A 21,053-nucleotide genomic window follows, 5' to 3' on the forward strand; every position below is an offset into this window, starting at 1 on the left:
CCTAATAGCATGCCCCGGTGGGATGGCCAGTACAAGATTAGTTGCGGGCTCACCATTAATCCAAGTTTCCTCTATAAAAGCTATAACAATATTTGAGCCTTACAGCAGGCCTGTTATTTTTGTAGCATATTTAATTAGCGAATTTAACAAAACTTCTGTAATAATATTTTTTTTTCATTGTAAACGTCTTGGGTAACCCCAAGTGCCCACCCTAGTCGCAACTGGGGGAGAGTTTACACGGGTACACTTTTACCAGGTCAAATCATTGCTAAGTGATTACTAAGCACTCAATGATGGTTAGGGAAACCTTCTGGATAGTCAGAATATTATCTTTCATAAGTGTATTTGAAGCAATGTGGGAATGTGTTGGGCCCTAAACCCAGTCAGGGAGCATATGAGCTTGCCTTTGCTGCGCCTGCAGCATGCCTGCACACCCATGGCCCTAAATATGAAGTATCCTGGTGGCACATTTAGGAAGTGGGAAACAGCTAGATCGCACACTGGTAAAATGGCATCTCTGGCTGGGCGAATCCTGGTGAGGACAAGCATTTGCAATGCAATAGGCCTCACATTTGCAAAAGTTTGAGCTATTGGCATTGTAAATGGCAATGCTTTTTATTTATGTGTTTTGAAAACCTGCAAGCAGTGCATAAACATTTACTTTGTACTTCTAGTTGTAGAGAAGGAAGGCTGGCAGTAACTGTGCTTCTTTTACTGTCAGCGTTGCGTCTCAGAAGCAAGGACCATAAGTACAAAGTGCGTGTTTACGCACCACTTGCAGATTTTAAAAACACATAAATAAAAGGCATTGTCATGTACAATGCCAATAGCTCAAAATCTCGCAAATATGAGACCTTTTTTATTGTAAATGATTGTTATACCAGTTACAAACCTTCTTTTTGCAACTGCTAATGGGGATTTTAGATGAAATTCAAAGCACCTTGAATAACTTTAATAGGAGAGAAGGGGGGGGGGGGTTGGGAGGAGTGCCAACGCACCATTTATGCCTCTACAAAAAAGTGGGGTCTTTACCCCATGTTCTAGATCACCATCATGCTGCTTGGTACATGGCCGAAAGGGAGAGGCTGGCAACTGGATAAGCCTCGTGTTTCATAATCAGTGGTGAGCACATTTGGGAGATACCTTGGCTATGCACCTTTATCGCTCTTGGGGCTTATACTCCTCCCGTTACAAAAGCCACAGTGTCTTCTTATGAAAGAGTCATATATAGTCAAGGATTAGCAAGTTATCCGGTTTCTAACCCTGCCTTCATTAACAATCATAACTTTTCTCTGAATATAAACTACTCCCGATACCTGGCAAGGCAGAGGATCAATTGTAAACACACAGGGAAAGTCTTCGACAACCACGGACTCAAATCATTTGAACTGGTCAAGCTTGATTCTGGCCTCCCTGAATCTGAAAGATTGCGCTACTTTCAGATAAGGCGTAAGGCACTGGGTATCAGATAAGTATGCAGATCAATTGACCACTAGACTAATTACCTCATTTAAGCCGCGGTTTCCCCTCAAGATTGACGACAAACACCTAGGGGGTCATTAGGATGGCGGGCGGACTTAGTCCACCCGCTATCCTATCAGTGATTCGGACCGCCCGCCATAAGGGCTGGGGTCCCGTGTGGGGCATTAGGATGCGCCCGCCACTGTGGTGGGCACATCCTGTATTTTTAGCAGGGCCCCCAAAGTGAAGACTGCATGCCTAAAGAAGCCCATGTTAATATGGGTGGCGGTGTCTATATTAAACCTTTTCCGCCCGGTCACAAGGCGACCGGGGCGGAAAAGTGACGGACGGTCTTTCCGTCCGCCGCGGACCCCCCGCCATCCTAATGTGGCGGGGGGTCATTTAGGTGAGGATGGCGGGCGGATTGCCTGCCTGGCGGGGAGCAATCCGCCCCCCATCCTAGTGACCCCTCCAGTGTCTGAAATATACAAGGCCCTTGATGGTGATGCTTTCCAGGCTGGGACTCCTGGGCAACACAGATGTGAACTGGAGATTAGGTTTACAGTGAGAACTAAGGAATGGGGGTACAGGAAGATATTAGTGAGACCAATACTGAGCGTCTTCGGTAATGCAGTGAGGGAGACACTCAATATTATAATCTACTGAGACTACAGCCCTAACAGAGTACATAAATGGGACCATAGCATATGTGACTTTTGCTGGAGAAATGTTGGTAACTTTAGGACCCTCATTCATGTACTTTGGAATGGCCCCAAGCTCAAGAGATACTGTACAGAAGTCCTCGATGACACTGATCAGATGTTTGACATTAAATTGATAAAATACAATCATACATCATTTTGGAGTAGTAGATTGTCGCTGTTACTCACTAAAGTCACAAAGAGGTTGACAGATTACTCTTCAGCTATGTGCTGCTAAACGGGAGATCCAGGGCTACTTGGGAAAGGAATATATACCCAATCACCGACCATGATGGGGCAGGCAGGTATGGAGGAGAGATGATTTTAATTGGTGTGGCAATCGAGTTTATGAGTGCTGGCATCAGAGTTTAAAGGATTCACTTGTACCAAATACTTAAGCACATTGTAGGGCCACCTTTGAGACATGAACTTAGATTATTGACAAATCAAATGAATCATTAGTCCTGCTCTGATTTGAGACATTACTGGTGTGTCCATTTTAGCTCCACTGGGATGTACCTTGGGATAGGGATGGGATGTACTCAAGTTAGATATTTCATATAGTTTTTGCATTTAAGGATTAGAGGCGGTGGCACTAGTTATTCTATAGGAGTTTTTGCCTTTTTCTCTGCCAGACATGGTGGTTTGAACAGCATGTTACTTTCAGCTCTATCCTCCATAGTTATTTCAAGTTTATTGGACCTAAGGGCTTTAAAAGCAACATCATTAAATTGAGATTTTAACAGGGATACTGCGCCGACAGAGGGGGAGAGGCATATCTGGGATAGCTAGGAAGATGCCATACAGCTATGACTTAGAATAACACAAAGATGGAGAGAATAGAAATGTATCAACTAACACGGAAAAAGACAGGGCACACACAAATAGCATGTACTAGGATTCACAGTCACGATAATAGCTGACATGTTGTTTAAAAGGTAAAGTTTCAGGTTTACCCTGGGTAGGGAGGCCCCTGGACCTGTGAAGGCGCAGCAGAAATGCCAGGCGGTGAAGAGTCAGACATTGGGGCAGATGCAGGTGCTACAGTCACTCCCAGAACTAAATGTGGGAAAGAAGCAGCAGCTTCTGATGGGGAATCGATGAAAGTGGAGGTCGGGCAGGTGGTTGTGGCTTAGCTGAAAACAATACGTACGGGCATACATTACAATTAAGTAACGTAAATGACATCCAGTATAAAAATACTTATGCATGCATATGAAAACATTGGAGACTAACGTCAGTGTAACAGTTTAATTAATTATGTTAGATAAATTAAAGAGCAATTATACTCCTAGTACATTACAACACAACATGCCTGCAGGTGCAGCAAGAGGTGAAAGTATACAACAGTTTAATGTATGAAATGCTAATAAACAAATACAGAGTCAAAATCAGAGTGCCCATGTGCATTTCAGCTCACATGAGAAAAATAATGTTACCGTGGGTGAGGTGGGAGGTTTGTTGAAGGGATTCAACGAATTAGCTATTTATATATGTAACACTGCAAGATGTATTCTATGATATTTTTATTTGTGCCATATAATAATGAAATTCATGACCCACACAAAATCACTCAAAACTTCGCTGGTCACTGTAATTTCACATAGATTAACTGCGTGAGAATTTCAATCATCCCATATGTCTCATAAAAGATTTAAAAATTACATTTATTTGAAAAATAAAAAACAGAAACATTCTTTCTCGGGTGAAGTAGGTGCAGGTTTCAATCATAATTTCAATGAAAACAACCCCAAAACATGATTTAGAAGCAGAAGCGGTTGTGCAACTACAGTAACGCTGTTTAACTTTGTGTATCACTGTCGCAGCTACTGGCAAGTACTGCAACACGCAACATCATTTTTTAATGCTAGAGAAATCCCTTTTTTCACGTTCCTTTATTTTATTTATTTATTTTGAAGGTTTTATATAGCACTAACATGACACTTGCGGGTATCAGAGCGCTATACATGGGTCGAGAGTAGGAAACAAAAAAGAACACAGGAATACATAATAAAGTCTTTTAATACCGATATCTGTTGTGGGCCATCTGTACAATGTTTCATAAGAATTTTCTTAAAAGTAAGGATTTTACTTCTTGTTTATAATAGGTAAAAGAAAATTTCCGTCTGGTTTGTGGGGGCAGTGCGTTCCAAATCCTTAGAGCGATTCTAGAAAAGGCACGGTTGTATGTTTTCTTTTTGGCAAAGCGTTGTGGTTTCAGCAGAAGATTGCTCTCTCGTGGTTACCACAAGAGAGCACCAATTTCTGGGCAAAGTATCTTGGAGTATTGTGATGTAGGGTTTTGTAAGGCATGCAAGTGATTTTTTAGTTGAATTCTAGCTTCGAAAGGAAGCCAGTTAAGAGCTCTAAGGTCCATGGTTAATATGACAATTTCTTTTTGAGCCCATGATGACCCTAGCCGCTGAATTGAGCGGGGTCTTAGAGGGGCTGTTGATGTTCTGGGAAGACCGCAGAGTCTAATCTTCGGATTACTAATGCTTGAACTGCCAGTTTGAATTTGTGGGAAGGAATGGTTTTAGTTTTCTCAAGCTGTTCATCTGAATATTTGAGCTTTTTGTTGCAGCACTAATATGTTTATGCATGTTTAGATTTCTGTCAAGTATTATTCCCAGCGATTTTGCTGAATCAATCATATGAGGTTAGCAGTTGAGCGCTGTAAGTTGTTTAAGCCATTCTGCGATTTGGTAGTTTTGTTGGGAGGAGCGATTAGGAGGAATTCAGTCTTGAGTGTGTTTAGTTTCAGGTGATTTTCCACCAGCCAGGTCTAGGTTTTTTAAGAGTTGAATTGAGAGTTGGGATATTGTCCAGTGAGGTGATCTTTAAGTATAGTTGTGTATCGTCAGCGTACATATGATAGTGGATGCTTGAGGAAGTGAGAATTTCAGTCAGAGGATCCATGAAAAGGTTGAAAAGTGTAGGGGAGAGGGATGAACCCTGTGGTACTCCTAAAGTGACTGGGATGGCCATAGACAGGGACTGATTGACCTTGAATCTTTGGGATCTATTTTGGAGGAAAGAGGTGAACCAATTTAGAACTGATCCTTTTTGGCCCATTCTATATTTCAGATGGTCCAGAAGATTATCATGTTTGACAGTGTTGAATACCCAAGAGAGCTCAAGAAGGATTAGCAGACAGGCTTTGTTTTGATCAAGGATTGTTAGTGCGTTATCTATTATGTGAGTCATGGGCGATTCAGTACTGTGCCTAGCGCAAAAGCCAGATTGCTATATGGTTGAGGAGGTTGAAATGGTCAATGTGGTTTCCCAGCTGGCTGTGTACACATTTTTCTAGGATTTTGGCCGGAGTTGGGATGTTAGAGATTGGGCGATATAATTATTTAGGTCTGTGTGTTCTGCCGTTGGTTTCTTTATGATGGATGATACCTGCCCAGATTTAAGGCTTTCAGGAATGATACCTTGAAGCAGAGAGGTATTGATAATCTTGGTCCATAGAGGCAAAAGCAGTGGTATTACCTCTTTTAGATAATTGTCAGGAAGAGGATCAATGACGTGGGTAGAGGGGTTTGCTGATGTGATCATTTTTAATATTGCATCTTCTGTGTAAAGGTTGAAGGAACACCCTTCTGAGTTATTTTTGTGGGCGAACTTTGGAGAGAGTGGGCTTGGAGAGAAAAGAGTGGGAGGAGAGGTGCTCATGTGAGTGCCATTTAGAGTTACTAGGGTCTTAAGAAGGTCCGTTTTTATGTTTTCTGTCTTCTCAGTAAAGAAGGCAGAGAGGTCTTCGCAGCTATGTTGGGAGCTAGGACCAACATGTGTGGGGTAAGGTAAGCCTTTAGACTGTGCTTTAATTAGTACAAATAGTTTTTTGGGTCTATTTTTGTCTTTTTCTAATTGGTTCATACAAATTGTAGCTTGTGATCTTCTGATATTTCTGTATTAGGAGTTTCTGGTAGCTTTTAGCAGCTTAAGGTGTTCCAGGGATGGAGATGATCTCCATTGGCGTTCGATTAGTCTTAGGGAAACTCTATCCTCATTGAGTCTGCAGTCATACCAAGGTTTGGAATCTTTTGTGGATATTCTCTTCAATTGTAGCAGGGCAATTGTGTCTATTACCGTGGTCACAGAGGTAAAGTAGTGGTTTGTTAGCGCTTGGACATCAAGTAGGTCTGCAGGGGGCAGCAAGAGGTTGACACTAGATGATGAGAGTAAGTCCGTGCTGGTACTCTTTAGGTTTCTTTTCCATATTTTGGGTTTCGTAGGTTGGGGTGACTGTATTTTTAGTGATTTATTAATAAAGAATGAGATGCAATGGTGATCGGACCAATCACAGGGGAGGACCATGTTCAGTTGAATGGACTCGGTATTGGAGATGACCAAGTCTAGGATGGAGCCCTTGTCATGTGTTGGGCTGTTGCAGATTTGGGTGAGGTTTAGGTCTGTGAGAAAGTCTTCAGGCTATTGACTTTGGGGTCATTGAGGTCAGTCCAGTGAAGCTTGAGATCTCCAAGGAATATTTGGGCAGTCTGTAGACCAGTGTTTGGAATCTCAATATCCATGAACTGTTCCACGAAAATGAGGTTGTCACCTGGAGGGTGGTAGAATCTGTGCAATGAACAGACTGGTTTGTTGTTTCTTGTGAGGTCCGTGCAGAGGTATTCAAATGAAGCTAGTAATGGATAATGTGATTGGTAGACTGCTCCAGTGAATGTAGGTAATACCACCCCTGGTCTATCAGATCCTTTTAGTCTGATGATGTCGTGATTTGGGGGGACCAGAATGTCTAGGATAGGCATAGCTGATTCATTTAACCAGGTTTCAGTCAGTATTACGAGGTCTGGTTCATGAGTGAGTATAAGGTCTGCTATGTCAGCTGCATGTCTTGAAGCTGATCTGCAGTTGAGTAGGATGCATTTGAGCTGTGGCTTGATTTTAGTTTGATGTCCTTGTGTCAGGGTGACTCGCATAAGATTGCCGTTGGATATTCCTCTAGGTTTGTGTTAGGGGCTCTATGTGGATTAGAGGGGATGGTTTGGAATTGGGAGAGTTTATTTATGTTGTTGTTTGAACATTCTGTGCTCTGGGTGGGATAGGGAGCTCGTAAGAGCAGAGTAGGGTGAGTATATGAGTATACATAAAGGTCAGGATGTGGCATAGGGGTAAGGGACAGTTCTACATCTTGGGGCAGATACATCATGGGAGGTGGATGCATTTGGTGTGGTAAGTGTAGATGTGGGGGGCGGTTATTATGGACTTATATGGAAGAATCTCAAACCTGCCTTATGACGTTCTGTGTATGGAGAATCAGGTCTTGTAGGAGTTGGAGGTCTTCTTTGACTTGTTGCAATGCAAGTATAATTTAATCAAGTCGGGTCCAGTGTGGTTTGTGTGTTTATTGTACGGTATGAGTGTAGGGGGGGAGGGTGGGTCCTGGATGTGGCTTGGGGGGTTAAGGTAGCCTAGGTCAGCATAGTGAAGCCCGCGTGGATGATTAGGGGGAGAGTGAAGGGAATGAGTGAGGGGAGGAGGAGGTGGATGCGGCGCATGTATGAGGATGTGAATAGGGATTTCCGACCACTGAATTCATGACTACACAGTCATTTCACTGAGCCTCAGTTCTTGTACCCATAAAAGTAGCAAATGCCTGCTGAATGCAAGGTTTTCTGACAATTACATTTTCCGACATTCAGTAAATCAGCATGCAGCCTTACAGGAGACTTGAAGGAAAGCTAACAGAGGCTATGGAGACTGCTAAAATGGCAGAAGTATGGTGTTTTTAAAAGTTACATGAAGACAGAGCTTGAAAGGCAAGTCATAAGGGACGCGATTTTGTAGACTAATAATTCTATTTCTTGTACAGCGCTCAAAATATCACTTTGCTGTAGCATACACAAGGTGAAAAGTGCAGTGAGAAAGCGGACGGCAAAACAAGCAGCGACGTGCCAAAAGCATTAAAAAAAAAAGAATTCCTCGAAACATGAGATGAAGAAGGCGCGCGTAAGTACATTGTACTTTACCGGTGCTCCTCATCATTGAAAGGATGTGATGTATCTTCTGCGGAACAAGACAGGAGGCTGAAAGGAAGAGTGGTGCAGGAACTAACCAACTGCAGGCATGAGGTAATAATACAGTCGCTTTATTGTTGACAGAATGTCTTGCAGACAGTGCATGCACTGACAGGCTCGACCTAAAAAATGGCTGCTACTTTCTCTTTGTTAACAGCACAGAACAGAGAGCAGAGCAGCAAAAAATATCAACTTCCCCATCTGCTGGTAAAGAACACCCAGAGGTAAGTAGGAGAAAAAGAGTTTAAACAGGCAAAGGACAAAAAGAAAGAATTGTTTGCAAGCTTTATGAAGTAATACTAACAATGCATGGCTCACAGGGCAACAATAAACTAGTGTGAGGAAAGCAGTTTATTATATGGTTTGGTTTTGCGACCTCCCCATGTAATAAACTCCAGTACCCGTCTTGGGGCTAATCAGACTTGTTTGCAAAACCTTAACTCTACCCAGAATAGGTGTGGCTTCTTGCAATCGGGCTTTTAAAAACAAATAAGTGCAAAGCATCTAGAAGTACCGAAACAGTTGAATAGGAAAGATACACGACACAAAGGAAGTCCAGCACCGATAGATTAAAAAATGCCTCTTAGTTTTATAAATGTTTAAATAGCAAAATTAACAAAATCAACCGGAGGGTTAAGAAGATATAAATTGTTGTGCAAATAATAATTCACTGCTTTTCATTTAAATTGCAAACAAGCATTGACAACTACCTTGGTTAGGGGGTATTCTGAAAACGTTTTGAAAAGTTTTGTAAGATTGTAAAATACTAATTCAGCTCAATTTGGGCAATCAACTCAGGCCGCGAGCAAGCCACTGGGGCCAATGAGACTTACTTGGGCAGTAACTTCACAGTCAAAGCAGACTCTAGTCTGCCTCCAGGTTGATTGGGTGAACTGCCATAGACTTCAATAGATGGTCCTGATGCAAGGGATAGATAATGCTGAAGATGCTGATCCGGTGGTGGAGGACTCCCTGGGGCTACTCATCGGTCAATGATCACTGTGGGATGACTTTGGCCACAGGGCTAGATGTCCCTCGAAGTCCGGTTGAAGTTCAGCCAAAAACCAGTTGCCATTGTTCTACTGACATCGGGTTACAGCAAAACCAGCTGTTCCTTTTAACTGGGGATAACTTCCGACTACTCACCAATGGGGCTACTAGCTTTTCTACATTTAAAAGAACAGTTTCTGTGTTTTTACTATTAGAACATATAAAAAAAACACATTACACTTTTTAATTTATAGCACTCTTTCTTAGGACTCAATAGGACTGCATTGGGGTTAATTATATATATTAAAAAGGAAGGTATGGGCTTTGTCATTATTTTAAATGGCAAAGTTGAGTTAGCAGTTCGAAAACTGCTCTGCCAGCCAGCAAGAGCTGGCTGGGTGTCATATTTTGCATTGTTACACTCATAGTAAACGCAGTAGGAGTTACACATCTTAGCATCAATGAAATAAGGAAACAATGGTATGCCTTGTCTCACGAACAAGGTAGAAGCTAAAGTGAAGGAAAGATGCCAGTGATACTGGAGGAGGCCTTCCTCCCAACAATCACTCACACTTGATGAGAAATTCAGTTGAGACTTCGCCCTGAAGCAGTCACAGGAGTGAGCACAGTAGGCAATTTGGCTCCACCACCAGCATCCACAGGTAAGTAACTTTACCCAAAAACACTTGTATCTCATTAATAGTGTCTTGCCCCACTACGCTGATGTTTAATGTGAAAGTGCATTTTCCCTACAGCTGTAAATCCATGCTTCCACGCTAGAAACTCCATGCCTGCTGTGTTCCTTATAGAAGATTGCATTGTGGGATAAGTGGTTTCAAAACAGCAAGACAGAGATTATGCAACACATGCACTAAACTATTCTAAAACTCAGAATTGTGGGCCATATTATCAAGAACAGGCGATAAAATTATCGCCACTTTATCGGCAGGAAACTGCCGCTAAAGCGGCGATAATGGGCTTGATAATAGGCCCTTGTGAATTCCCATAGCAGCCCAGGTTCTGGGGTTAACCTGGGCTGCTTAGGGAATTCACAAGGGCATATTATCAAGCCCATTATCGCCGCTTTAGCGGCAGTTTCCTGCCGATAAAAGCGGCGATAATGTATCTCTGTGTTCGTTTAATCAGACTTTCAAGTAAATGAATATCATCATACATACGATCTAAAGCGCACAATTTGAAATGTTGTGTTGCGTTGACATGCTACTGAAAAAATAGCAGCCACTTCATTTTCCTACAAACATACCACTACTCCAGGAGGAAGACGCAGGAAGGAGGGAAGAAGAAGAATGGGAAAAGCATGTTGGAGCCAGTGAAGCAAATGCCAGGAGAATTCCTGTAAAAAGTTGGCCAGTGCCGTCTGCCACTCACTTAACCTGCTGTCACAACAACCACCCAGCCAACTTTAGGCATAGGCAGTAGTGTGGCAAGAGCATTCAGATGTAGGCAATCGGAAACGTCACATGTTGGTTTTACAGCGCAAAAAATTAGAGGTGTTATGAGCCATCAGTGAGAAAGTTGGCCTTGGCACGAATTCAAAGAACGTTACAGAGGTTTGTGCAACACTATAAATGAATGATGGGCACAGAGCCATTAATAATCACATGGAACACTTGAAAGAGGTAGTCACTGACTTGTGTACAGCATTGCATGAGGCGTCACAGAAGCCCAATCAACACTAGGGGCCAGATGTAGGTAGCCCAATTCCTGTCGGTAACGGCCGAAATTACCGAATTTCGACCGTTATCGACTGTTATTGGACATTTGGGATGTAGGTGGCCTAAATTGCAAATTCGGTAATTTACCGATTCGGTATTTTAAGGAATCAGTAAATTACCGATTCCGTAAAAATACCGAATCGGTAAATTACCGAATTTGCAATGTAAGGAGCACTCAAATTAGTGCTTTTCCCATTTTAGGATTCGTTATTTCCCACCAAATATAAGTTGGTGGTAAGTAAGGAATACCTTTGAAAATGCAAATCAGGGCATTTTCAACTGTGCCATGTGGCAGACATACATTCCCTTAGGGCATGTATGTGTGCCACATCCGCACACAATTCAGAAAAGGGGGGTGGTGATGGACAGAGTATCTGAATTAAGCAGAATACTACTACCCAGTCAGCAGATCAGGGCTTAATCCATCACCGTTTTTTAGCTCACTGCACCATCCCGGCTCAGAACCTGGCTACATGCAAATTAGTCTGTCCCTGGCCCAGTGCATCATGGGAACAGGGCAGACCAAACTACCAATTCAATTCTTTTACTGGAAAGGAAACAAGCTTCCGGGGACCGGTTTCTGGCATTACAGCCGTCTTCGGCCCGGCTTGCTTGAATCCTGATGGTGCAGTGAGCAAGGGACTCACATCTGAGCATACCCTTCCACGCTTATGGTGGACCAAACGATTCAGAAAAGGGGGGTGGTGATGGACAGAGTATCTGAATTAAGCAGAATACTACTACCCAGTCCGCAGATCAGGGCTTAATCCATCACCGTTTTTTAGCTCACTGCACCATCCCAGCTCAGAACCTGGCTACGTGCAAATTAGTCTGTCCCTGGCCCAGTGCATCATGGCAACAGGGCAGACCAAACTACCAAGCCAATTCTTTTACTGGAAAGGAAACAAGCTTCCGGGGACCGGTTTCTGGCATTACAGCCGTCTTCGGCCCGGCATGCTTGAATCCTGATGGTGCAGTGAGCAAGGGACTCACATCTGAGCATACCCTTCCACGCTTATGGTGGACCAAACGATTCAGAAAAGGAGGGTGGTGATGGACAGAGTATCTGAATTAAGCAGAATACTACTACCCAGTCAGCAGATAAGGGCTTAATCCACCCCCTTTTCGGAACATCCGCACACAAGCACGATTCAGGGCTGCAACAGGGTGTCAAAGTGACACCCTGGCACCCTTGAATGTGTCCCCATTTTACTGAATGTGTATTTACCGATTCAGTAATTGCCATTCATTCCTATGGGCCTCCAGGCCCGTAGGGAGACCCATAGGAATAAATGGCAATTACCGAATCGGTAAATAACGATTCTGTAAATACCGAATCTTACCAATTCGGTAATTGTTACCGAAAAATTATTTACATCCCATTTACCTATTCTTAGGTAAAATTCGGTATTTAAGAATAGATAAATTGAGATTAGCTACATCAAGCCCTAAGTCTTTTCAAGAATGGACGTTTTGTAAGGTCAGTGACTCGGTTGGATAATGCTACTTATGTCCTTAAAAGACAGACCATGAATCTCCAGGTTGGGGTGTGACATTATAGTGGAGATGTTGTGGGTGGGTTAGTTCAAGTTACCACAGCCCCTGGGGAGTTGCAGACAACCCTTCTTGATGAGCGGAGTAAGTTTCAGCACCAGAAAGTGAGGTCACGCCTCAGTAGTCTTTCTGTTCAGGAGGTACGGAGTATACCCCAGAGCTGTGATGGTCAAGGAGATGAGGCATCAACACTTGCAGGGAGGCATCATTAAATTACATTTTCCATTCTTTATTATTTGCGTTTTTTATGTGTTAAAAAGTGTCAGTCCAGATGTGAGATTGTTAAGAAATGTATGAATACATCAACAGCTATGTACAAACAGGAACAAATGGCTAAATACAAGCCTGCATTTATGTCATTCATATTACCATCATAACGAAAGAGCACTTATCTCAGAAATGATTTGTTGTGAAGTTCTGTACTGTGTCCTATTTCTGCAGCAGTGGCCGCCTCCTGCCTTGCTTGAGGGGGGAGGCAGGGGGGGTAGCAGTACTTACTTATCAGAGTCTTCATCAACAAGTACTAAGAGCCTATCTTTATCCAACATTGCACAACATGCTCGGATATATTTGACATGATGTCCCTGGAGTCTATTGCACTGCTACTCCTCTCTTGTGTAGACATCTGAAGCTACCTTTAAGCAGACCAAATGTGATAGTCTGTGTGCACCATTGTATCTCCTTTCACTTGGGGTTTGGGCTTTGATATATGGTGTGAGAAACCATGGGCAAATGGTATATGCACCGTCACCTATAACATTACAAAACCTCTTGTTAGGTGTGTTCACGATGCCATGCCAGCAATATTCATGTGATTTGCCCAAGAAACATCCTCCACCACACTGTGCAAAACGGTTGTTTAGTCTACAAAGTCTGAAAATGTACGAATCGTTGTTAGCGAATATGTGATAATATCTGTTATTTAGCACCCAGCATTGCATACCACCACCTGTATATTTAGGCTGTGTAGATTCTGGTTATTTATTTAGTCTGTTGTATAAAGTGCAGTCTGAATGTCTGTCTTATCTTCACGACCTACTACTCTAGGAAAATGTGCAATTCTGTAAACATGCATATGGGTGTCCTGCAATTATTGAAGGGTGCTAGGAAAGATTATGTGGGTATTGGTAATACTCAATATGCACGGTATCCAGAAGATGTCACTCTACCTCTAAATATCCTTTCCTGTTTAAGCCTCCTCTTCTGTGCTCCAATAATAATGATTATTCTCCTCACCATTGCATACAAAGATGCAGTTATGTAGCAAATCAATACATTTGGGGCCCCTGTCAAAGGGATTTGGAGCACCCTGCTGACACGTCACAGCTGAATTACCTCATGCATTATGGTCGATGTGGTTCAATGTTGCTCGCTTCACACACAGTTCTCACAGTTTGTTGGCCAGTGCCAGTACCAGTATTCTTTTCAAGTGTATCCCCAGACACGTGTTTCTAGATTCCTCTTTCACCAGTGGGGAAAAATGTTCGTAGGTCGCTGGACTTGCTGCCGCAGTTTCCTCAGGGTTAGCGCCACTCTCAGCACGCAAGTGCTCACAGAGCTCATCAGCTCACGGCCCACGGGAGCCATCTTAAACAGTCAAAGGGATTTGGAGCACCCTGCTGACACGTCACAGCTGAATTACCTCATGCATCATGGTCGATGTGGTTCAATGTTGCTCACTTCACACACAGTTCTCACAGTTTGTTGGCCAGTGCCAGTACCAGTATTCTTTTCAAGAGTATCCCCAGACACGTGTTTCTAGATTCCTCTTTCATCAGTGGGGAAAAATGTTTGTAGGTCGCTGGACGTGCTGCCGCAGTTTCCTCAGGGTTAGCGCCACTCTCAGCACGCAGGTGCTCACAGAGCTCGTCAGCTCACGGCCCACGGGAGCCATCTTAAACAGTCAAAGGGATTTGGAGCACCTACCTTGGTGTAATACTTACAAACTTTGTCCTGAATCGTATGAACTGCATGTACTAGAATGCGAAGGGGTGACCCGGCTGAGCGGTCAGGAGGGTGCTCCCTCCCTGTTTCCTGTTTAGGGCTCCCGTGAGCCTCCGTAGCTGACGAGCTATAGGTGAAGCACCTGCGCGCCCAAGAGGCAACGAAGCCTGGATTGTTTGGCAGCCTCTTATCCACCCCAAACTGATCTCCACTGATGAAGGATACTATCCAGAAACACAAGCCATGTCTCGTGTCTAGAGATACCTTATACCAAGCACCTGCTTGCACCTACCTTGGTGTAATACTTACGAACTTTGTCCTGAATTGTATGAACTGCATGTACCAGAATGTGAAGGGGCGACCCGACTGAGAGGTCAGGAGTGTGCTCCCTCCCTGTTTCCTGTTTAGGGCTCCCGTGAGCCTCCGTAGCTGACGAGCTATAGGCGAAGCACCTCCGCGCCCAAGAGGCAACGAAGCCTGGATTGTTTGGCAGCCTCTTATCCACCCCAAACTGATCTCTACTGATGAAGGATACTATCCAGAAACATGAGCCATGTCTCGTGTCTAGAGATACCTTATACCAAGCACCTGCTTGCACCTACTTTGGTGTAATGCTTACGAACTTTGTCCTGAATCGTATGAACTGCATGTACCAGAATGTGAAGGGGCGACCCGGCTGAGAGGTCAGGAGTGTGCTCCCTCCCTGTTTCCTGTTTAGGGCTCCCATGAGCCACCGTAGCTGACGAGCTATAGGCGAAGCACCTCCGCGCCCAAGAGGCAACAAAGCCTGGATTGTTTGGCAGCCTCTTATCCACCCCAAACTGATCTCTACTGATGAAGGATACTATCCAGAAACATGAGCCATGTCTTGTGTCTAGAGATACCTTATACCAAGCACCTGCTTGCACCTACCTTGGTGTAATGCTTACGAACTTTGTCCTGAATCGAATTAATTGCATGTACCAGAATGCGAAGGAGCGACCCGGCTGAGAGGAGAGGAGTGTGCTCCCTCCCTGTTTCACATTAGAGGCCCCTGTTTGTAGTTTGCACCTGCTTGACAACTGTTTAAACTTGATGATAATTTGCTGCTGCAAAATTTAGTTTTTGCAGCTATTCACAATTTGTGAGTCGGAAGTACATAGCAGGTGCGACTAGGGCGGAGTAGCGTCGCCCCACTGCTTTCTCACAGAGCGAGAAAGCCAAGACATAAAATGGTAACTAAAAGTTATTACCATTTTATGTTTGCTTTGCACATGGGCGTGGTTGCTCTGCTCTTTGTGCGGGGTTGCTCTGCTCTTTGAGCAGGGCAGGGGAGGAGTGGTTTGCCCACTCCTGAGTGTACAAAGACTGTTTGGCCGCCCAAACAAGTCATGCACACTCTGCACTTTTCCATGCAGGCTTCATTGCAGGCTGCATGGAGAACATAACAACCCCATTAGACCCTGACTGGGGGTGTCCCCACCAATCACAACGCTGCTTGCAGGGTTGTGATTGGCTTAGGGGAGGGAGCCTGGCTGCCTACTTACTGTTCCTGTTGGAGGCAGGAGAGCAGGAGCCGAAAAGAAGCGGGCCCAGAGGAAAGGTAAGTTTAATTCTTTTTTTTTTAAATTTCCCCGTAACCCCCTCTCTCACGACACCCCCTGCGGAACCCCCCTGAGATCCCTCGCACCCGCCCCCTCACCCACGAGGAATGCGGGCGGCTACTGGTACATAGCATTCATTACGTGGTCTTCAGTAATCACAATGGCGTAAATGTTCCATAAATAACACTTAGGTATTTGGTGCTTTCTGCAATTTTAGCTTTTTCATCATTTTTAGAGTTTAGCGCATTTCAGTATTGTGACTTTGCAGTAGGAGACCAGTTTGAAACTGATTTGTGAGATGCAAAACATTAGTATTTTGGCCCCAGTATTATGTGCTATAAACCGTCGATGTATCTGGGTGCACTAGTGATCGAGTGGAGATCTGGAAATAAACTCTGTAAAGAAACCCATGGTGTGTCAGAAGCGTTTCTGGGCAACTCATTCAGAACAATAGGAGGACACTAAAAATGGCGATGCAATTGCTTTATTTTCAAATTAAACTAAATATTGTTCCCTTACTGTTGCTCTCCTTTCCCTTGTAGGGCGATTCTGGAGGACCCTTGATCTGTCGGAATGTACTGCAGGGCATCGTCTCACATGGGCTCAGCACAGGACGGCCGCCCAGAATCTTCACAAAGATTTCCCACTTCATACCCTGGATAAAGAAGATCTTCAGACGGTCTGGCTGAAGGGGCATTCTTTGTACAGTCCATCTCCGAACCACCACTAACAGGATGCTGATGCTACCATCTACTGCTCGAACAACAAAGCTATTGGCTGTCTGCCCAATTTTCAAAATGCTTACCTTAAGCACAAGCGTCTGCAAGTTGTCCATGCTTCCATAAGAGACCAGGGTTTTGCAAGCTGCTGATAAAAGCAAAGTAAATTGAAACTAAAAGCAAATATAACATCCAGGAGACCAATCAAGTCTGTCCACGCTCAAAATAATGAGAATGTTGATTTCTTTATTGAAAAAGTGATAATTGCCTTTTCGTTTGGCTGTTTCGTAAATATATGGTATTAATAGTGCCCCTCTTGACACAATCTACCAAATGACAAACCAGAATGGGGCAAATCTCTGAGTGGGGTGCAGAGGCCTGCAGGTTTCTTTCAGACGGACATGGCATTTTAAAGATGTGCATTTTGAGATTTCTAAATAGTTTCTGCGAACGGCTACTGGCATTTTTCCTAAAACTCCCAAACAAAGGCTTTTATGAAACTCTTCAGTTGCAGGCTTCCATAAAAGACATCCACAAACGTCTGCTAGTAAGAACTTCATCAAAAGACATCCTACAAAGTACGGCATGGAGGGCTTCTTCCAGAAGCATTTACTAATGTATTCCATTGACAGCTTACTTTGAAGACATTCGCAGGAGAAATGTTTTAAAGGTTCTCCCAAAATCATTTGCTAAAGGGTTCTAATGTATCTTTAACAAATAAATCCAGGTGTCTGGAAAACTCACCCACCAAAGGCATTCTACAAATGATCCTCCTCCAAAGCACCCACTAATGTATTCCATTAAAAGCTTCCCTTAAAGACGTCTGGCAAACTAATAAAGGAACCTATTGAAAACCACCTCCGAAAACTTCTATCATGGCCTCACATTGAAGGCTTCCTCCAAGGACACCACAAATGGATCCCGCTGTAGGCCTACTACAGAACCACCCAACTAAGGATCCCATGGAAGGCTTTGTCCAAAGACATCGATCAAAGGATGCACAAGAAGCTGCAGCGCAAGCTTGCTTCACAACCAGTGAAAGCTCAGCTTCTACCACATACAGAACATGTACAGCACATGGAGCAGTATTGAAAGTGTCACTTATACATAGAAAAATTGGGGCACAAGCAACAGTAGTGAAAGGTTCACTCTGGGCCTGATTTACATACTGGCGGAGAGGGTACTCCATCGCAAGAGTAACAAAGTTTCCTCCCTGCCAATAAATAGGTTCACCCGCCAAATGTAATTGCGGGTGGACCTAAAGCTTGGCCACGGCGGAGACTACTCTATCTCCGCTGTGGCCAAATGGCTATATGTTCCCTGCCCAATTTAGATGTGAGGGCATGTAGTAGTTTTTTACTGTTTCTTACCTTCCTGTAAAGAATATAAAACATTATAATGCTACCCCCACCCCCCCTAACCCCCCACCCGCCACCTTTAGTTTCCCACACAGGACTGGATTTACAGGGAGCAGACCAGCGTCCATACATAGTTTGTTGAGAGTTGATGCTTTTGGAAGGCTTTATCAATCATGGGCAATAGTTCCTAACAGATCTAAGAAAGAGATATTTACATATTTAACAACCATCCATGCAAACACTTATGGGAATAGGTTGTGGTGCAGCCAAAAATAGAGCCTAACAGATGTAATAGGCCAACGCCTAGCATGAAAGGCAAGAACCCGGTGCATAGCTGCCAAGGTTTCAAATTGCTACGTGTGACATTTTTATAATTTCAGTGTAATTATGAGTGACATTTCAACGACTATAAGTGACACTTTCTTGCAATCAAAATCAAGCCACAATTCAAGGTGAGCACGTCTGGGCGAAATTTAACTTTTATCCATGTAGGAAATCTGGAAGCCTGTAAGCGGTATGTACATGTGCCTCTCGGATCTTAGGTGTGAACAACATAATATATGGGCAACCAGCAGCGTCAGTGAAAGACAGTTATCATGGTTTTGAGGTAAAGGGGCCAGCAGCATGAGAGCCGTGTTAAAGGTATGCTCTCACCTGACTTCCCTGGGGTGCCGGCCACAAATAAAACATAATCATCCAGGATCCTGCAACGCCCGCTTCGCTCCCCCCTGACAGAGGGCCAGGAGCCCTGCAAGAAAACCAGTAACACAGGCAGAGCACTAAGCTGTAACGTACACAGGCAGCTCAGAATGATTCTGATCATGAGCCCTACAAAAAGGCAAATTGTATTAGGAATTAGGTGATCCACTTCTGTCTACCGAACGCCAATTTGATACGGGCCTGGTAAGCACTGGCCACCACAACCCAGCAGACAGTGGTCATTGTAACGCGGGCACTATGGAAATGGCCGAAGGGCTGGTAGCCGTGTTCCAGCTGTGGGCTGCTTTTTTTGGGTAGCCTGGGGGCTGTCTGTGCTATTAGGATGCCGTCAGTGGCCAGTGGGTGCCTGAGTGGCCTTTCTCGAGGCAGATGTGCGGAGGTAACACTCCCTTTCTCTCGCTGGGCTGGCCCATTAATGTATACTGATTAAGTGGGGGCAGGGAGCCTGAACAGAAGTGGTCTCACTTGCATTCATGTATGTCTCAGCAGTGTGAACGAATCTGTGCATTTTTTTTTTATCTAAGTGAAGTTAATAAAACATGCCCCCACCCCCTTTCTTTTCATAAAACTCAGCTGAAGCAGTGTTTTGCCGAAAGGCAATACGCAAATGGTGTGCCCAGGCCATTTTTTTATCTCTATCCTTCCCTGGCAGCAGTCCGGTCCACGAACTCAACTCCTCGCTGCTTGGCAGTGGGCATTTATTGAGGCTAGCTGCACAGTGGACTGCAGTGCCCTGGGCTGCTGAGGCACCACTCACGCAGCGGCTGGGATCCCCCTATACAGTGCGAGCAGCAGTGGGTCTGCGCTGCCACTGCCAAACTTTATTCATAACTAAACCCTCAGCTGCCCGCACAGGCGGCCGGGCCCGCCTATAAATGTGACACACACTTCTGTGTGTCCTGGCTGACTGCGCCCTGATTCCTTGTGATTAAGTATGGGCGGAAAATCCGTTCCGCTCGCGGATTTTGCGGATTTTCGGTAAATTCACAATCCGCGAGATTCGCGAATTTCCCGCGAAATCCGCAAATCCGCGAGCAGCGGATTTTATGGCTTGCTCGCACTGTTCGCATGAGTTCGCGGCTTCCCAGTTCAACTTCGCGCCCCGCGAATAAGCGCTAAATTGCAGAAATACGATCTTAGCAAAACTGAAACTACTTACCAGGTTCAAAAGTTCAAGCTCATCATTAGTAGCCATTTCCTGTAGTGCTTCCTGAGGGGCCCCTCCAGAGTTCAGTTGCCTACTTGCAACTATTATGTGACTCTGCTCTGGCCCTCAGAATAGTTACACATATGCCACAAAGGTCCTGAATTACAGCTAAGGGAGACAAGCAGGAGTCAGGCTGGAAGTTCAAATCCAACAGTGACACATTAATCAGCCCCTAATTCATTATTGTCAGTTGGGGCAGGGCAGGTGTTGTAACTAATTTTGCAACAATGAAAGCACTTAGCAAGTGCAAAAGATCACTAATCAGGAAGCACTAAGGAAGCAGGTGCCAGCTAAAAAAATATTCTGTGACACATTAATCAGCCCCAAATTAATTCAGGTCACTTGAGGCAGGGAAGGTGTGCTTTGCTTTGCCACAATAATGTGCACTGGACAACCAGAGGGTGCTGTGATGAAACAGAGGGTGGCATGGGTGGGCCAGAGGGTGGCATGAGTAGTCAGAGAGTGGCAGTGGTGACAGAGGGTGGCAGTGATGAAGAAGAGTGTCCCAAACAGGCTGGACACGTAGAAACAACAAGTTCGCAAAACTTGCGACCCGACAGGTAAGTTCGCGTTTGCGAAATTGTACAAAACCCTCGCGAACTGGCAGAAACCCGCGCGAACACACACAAAAAAAAAAATCCGCAAATTCGCGAGAATTCGCGGATTTTTGCAGATTGCGAGTTCGCAAATCCGCAAAATTCGCAAACGCGAGATTCGCAAAATTCGCCCATGCTTACTTGTGATGTCAGTGGATGTAGCCAGTAATGCTGCGCCACTGTCGCGTCAATCAGGGTTCCTATGTTACGTTGTAGCGGAATCATTTGTAGTAGTTGAATAGGACACGCTACAACGCAAATGTTTACAACACATGCCTTTGCAATGCGGTTTTTACATCGCAACCTCCATTACAATGCATGATTTTACAATGCATGCCATCACAACGCATTTGTAGAAACATTTACAACGCGTTCCATTACAACGCATACCACTACAACGCAGACCATTACAACACAATACTTTTAGGGCAACAGTAGGG

At 44.3% G+C, this 21,053-nt stretch overlaps 1 protein-coding gene across 1 annotated transcript in view; it reads left to right on the forward strand.

Annotated features, from left to right (window-relative positions):
• Positions 1–19,733, forward strand: part of LOC147715124 (granzyme-like protein 1) — a 288,780-nt gene extending 269,047 nt beyond the window's left edge. Inside the window, exon 5 of the mRNA XM_086923608.1 lies at positions 16,556–19,733. Within this exon, the coding sequence (XP_086779734.1) occupies positions 16,556–16,702 (147 nt within the window). The 3' untranslated portion in view covers positions 16,703–19,733. The remainder of the gene's footprint in view (positions 1–16,555) is intronic.
• Positions 19,734–21,053: the final 1,320 nt, after the last annotated feature.

Source organism: Lissotriton vulgaris, chromosome 5 (genome assembly GCF_964263255.1).
Source record: "Lissotriton vulgaris chromosome 5, aLisVul1.2, whole genome shotgun sequence".
Taxonomy (NCBI): domain Eukaryota; kingdom Metazoa; phylum Chordata; class Amphibia; order Caudata; family Salamandridae; genus Lissotriton; species Lissotriton vulgaris.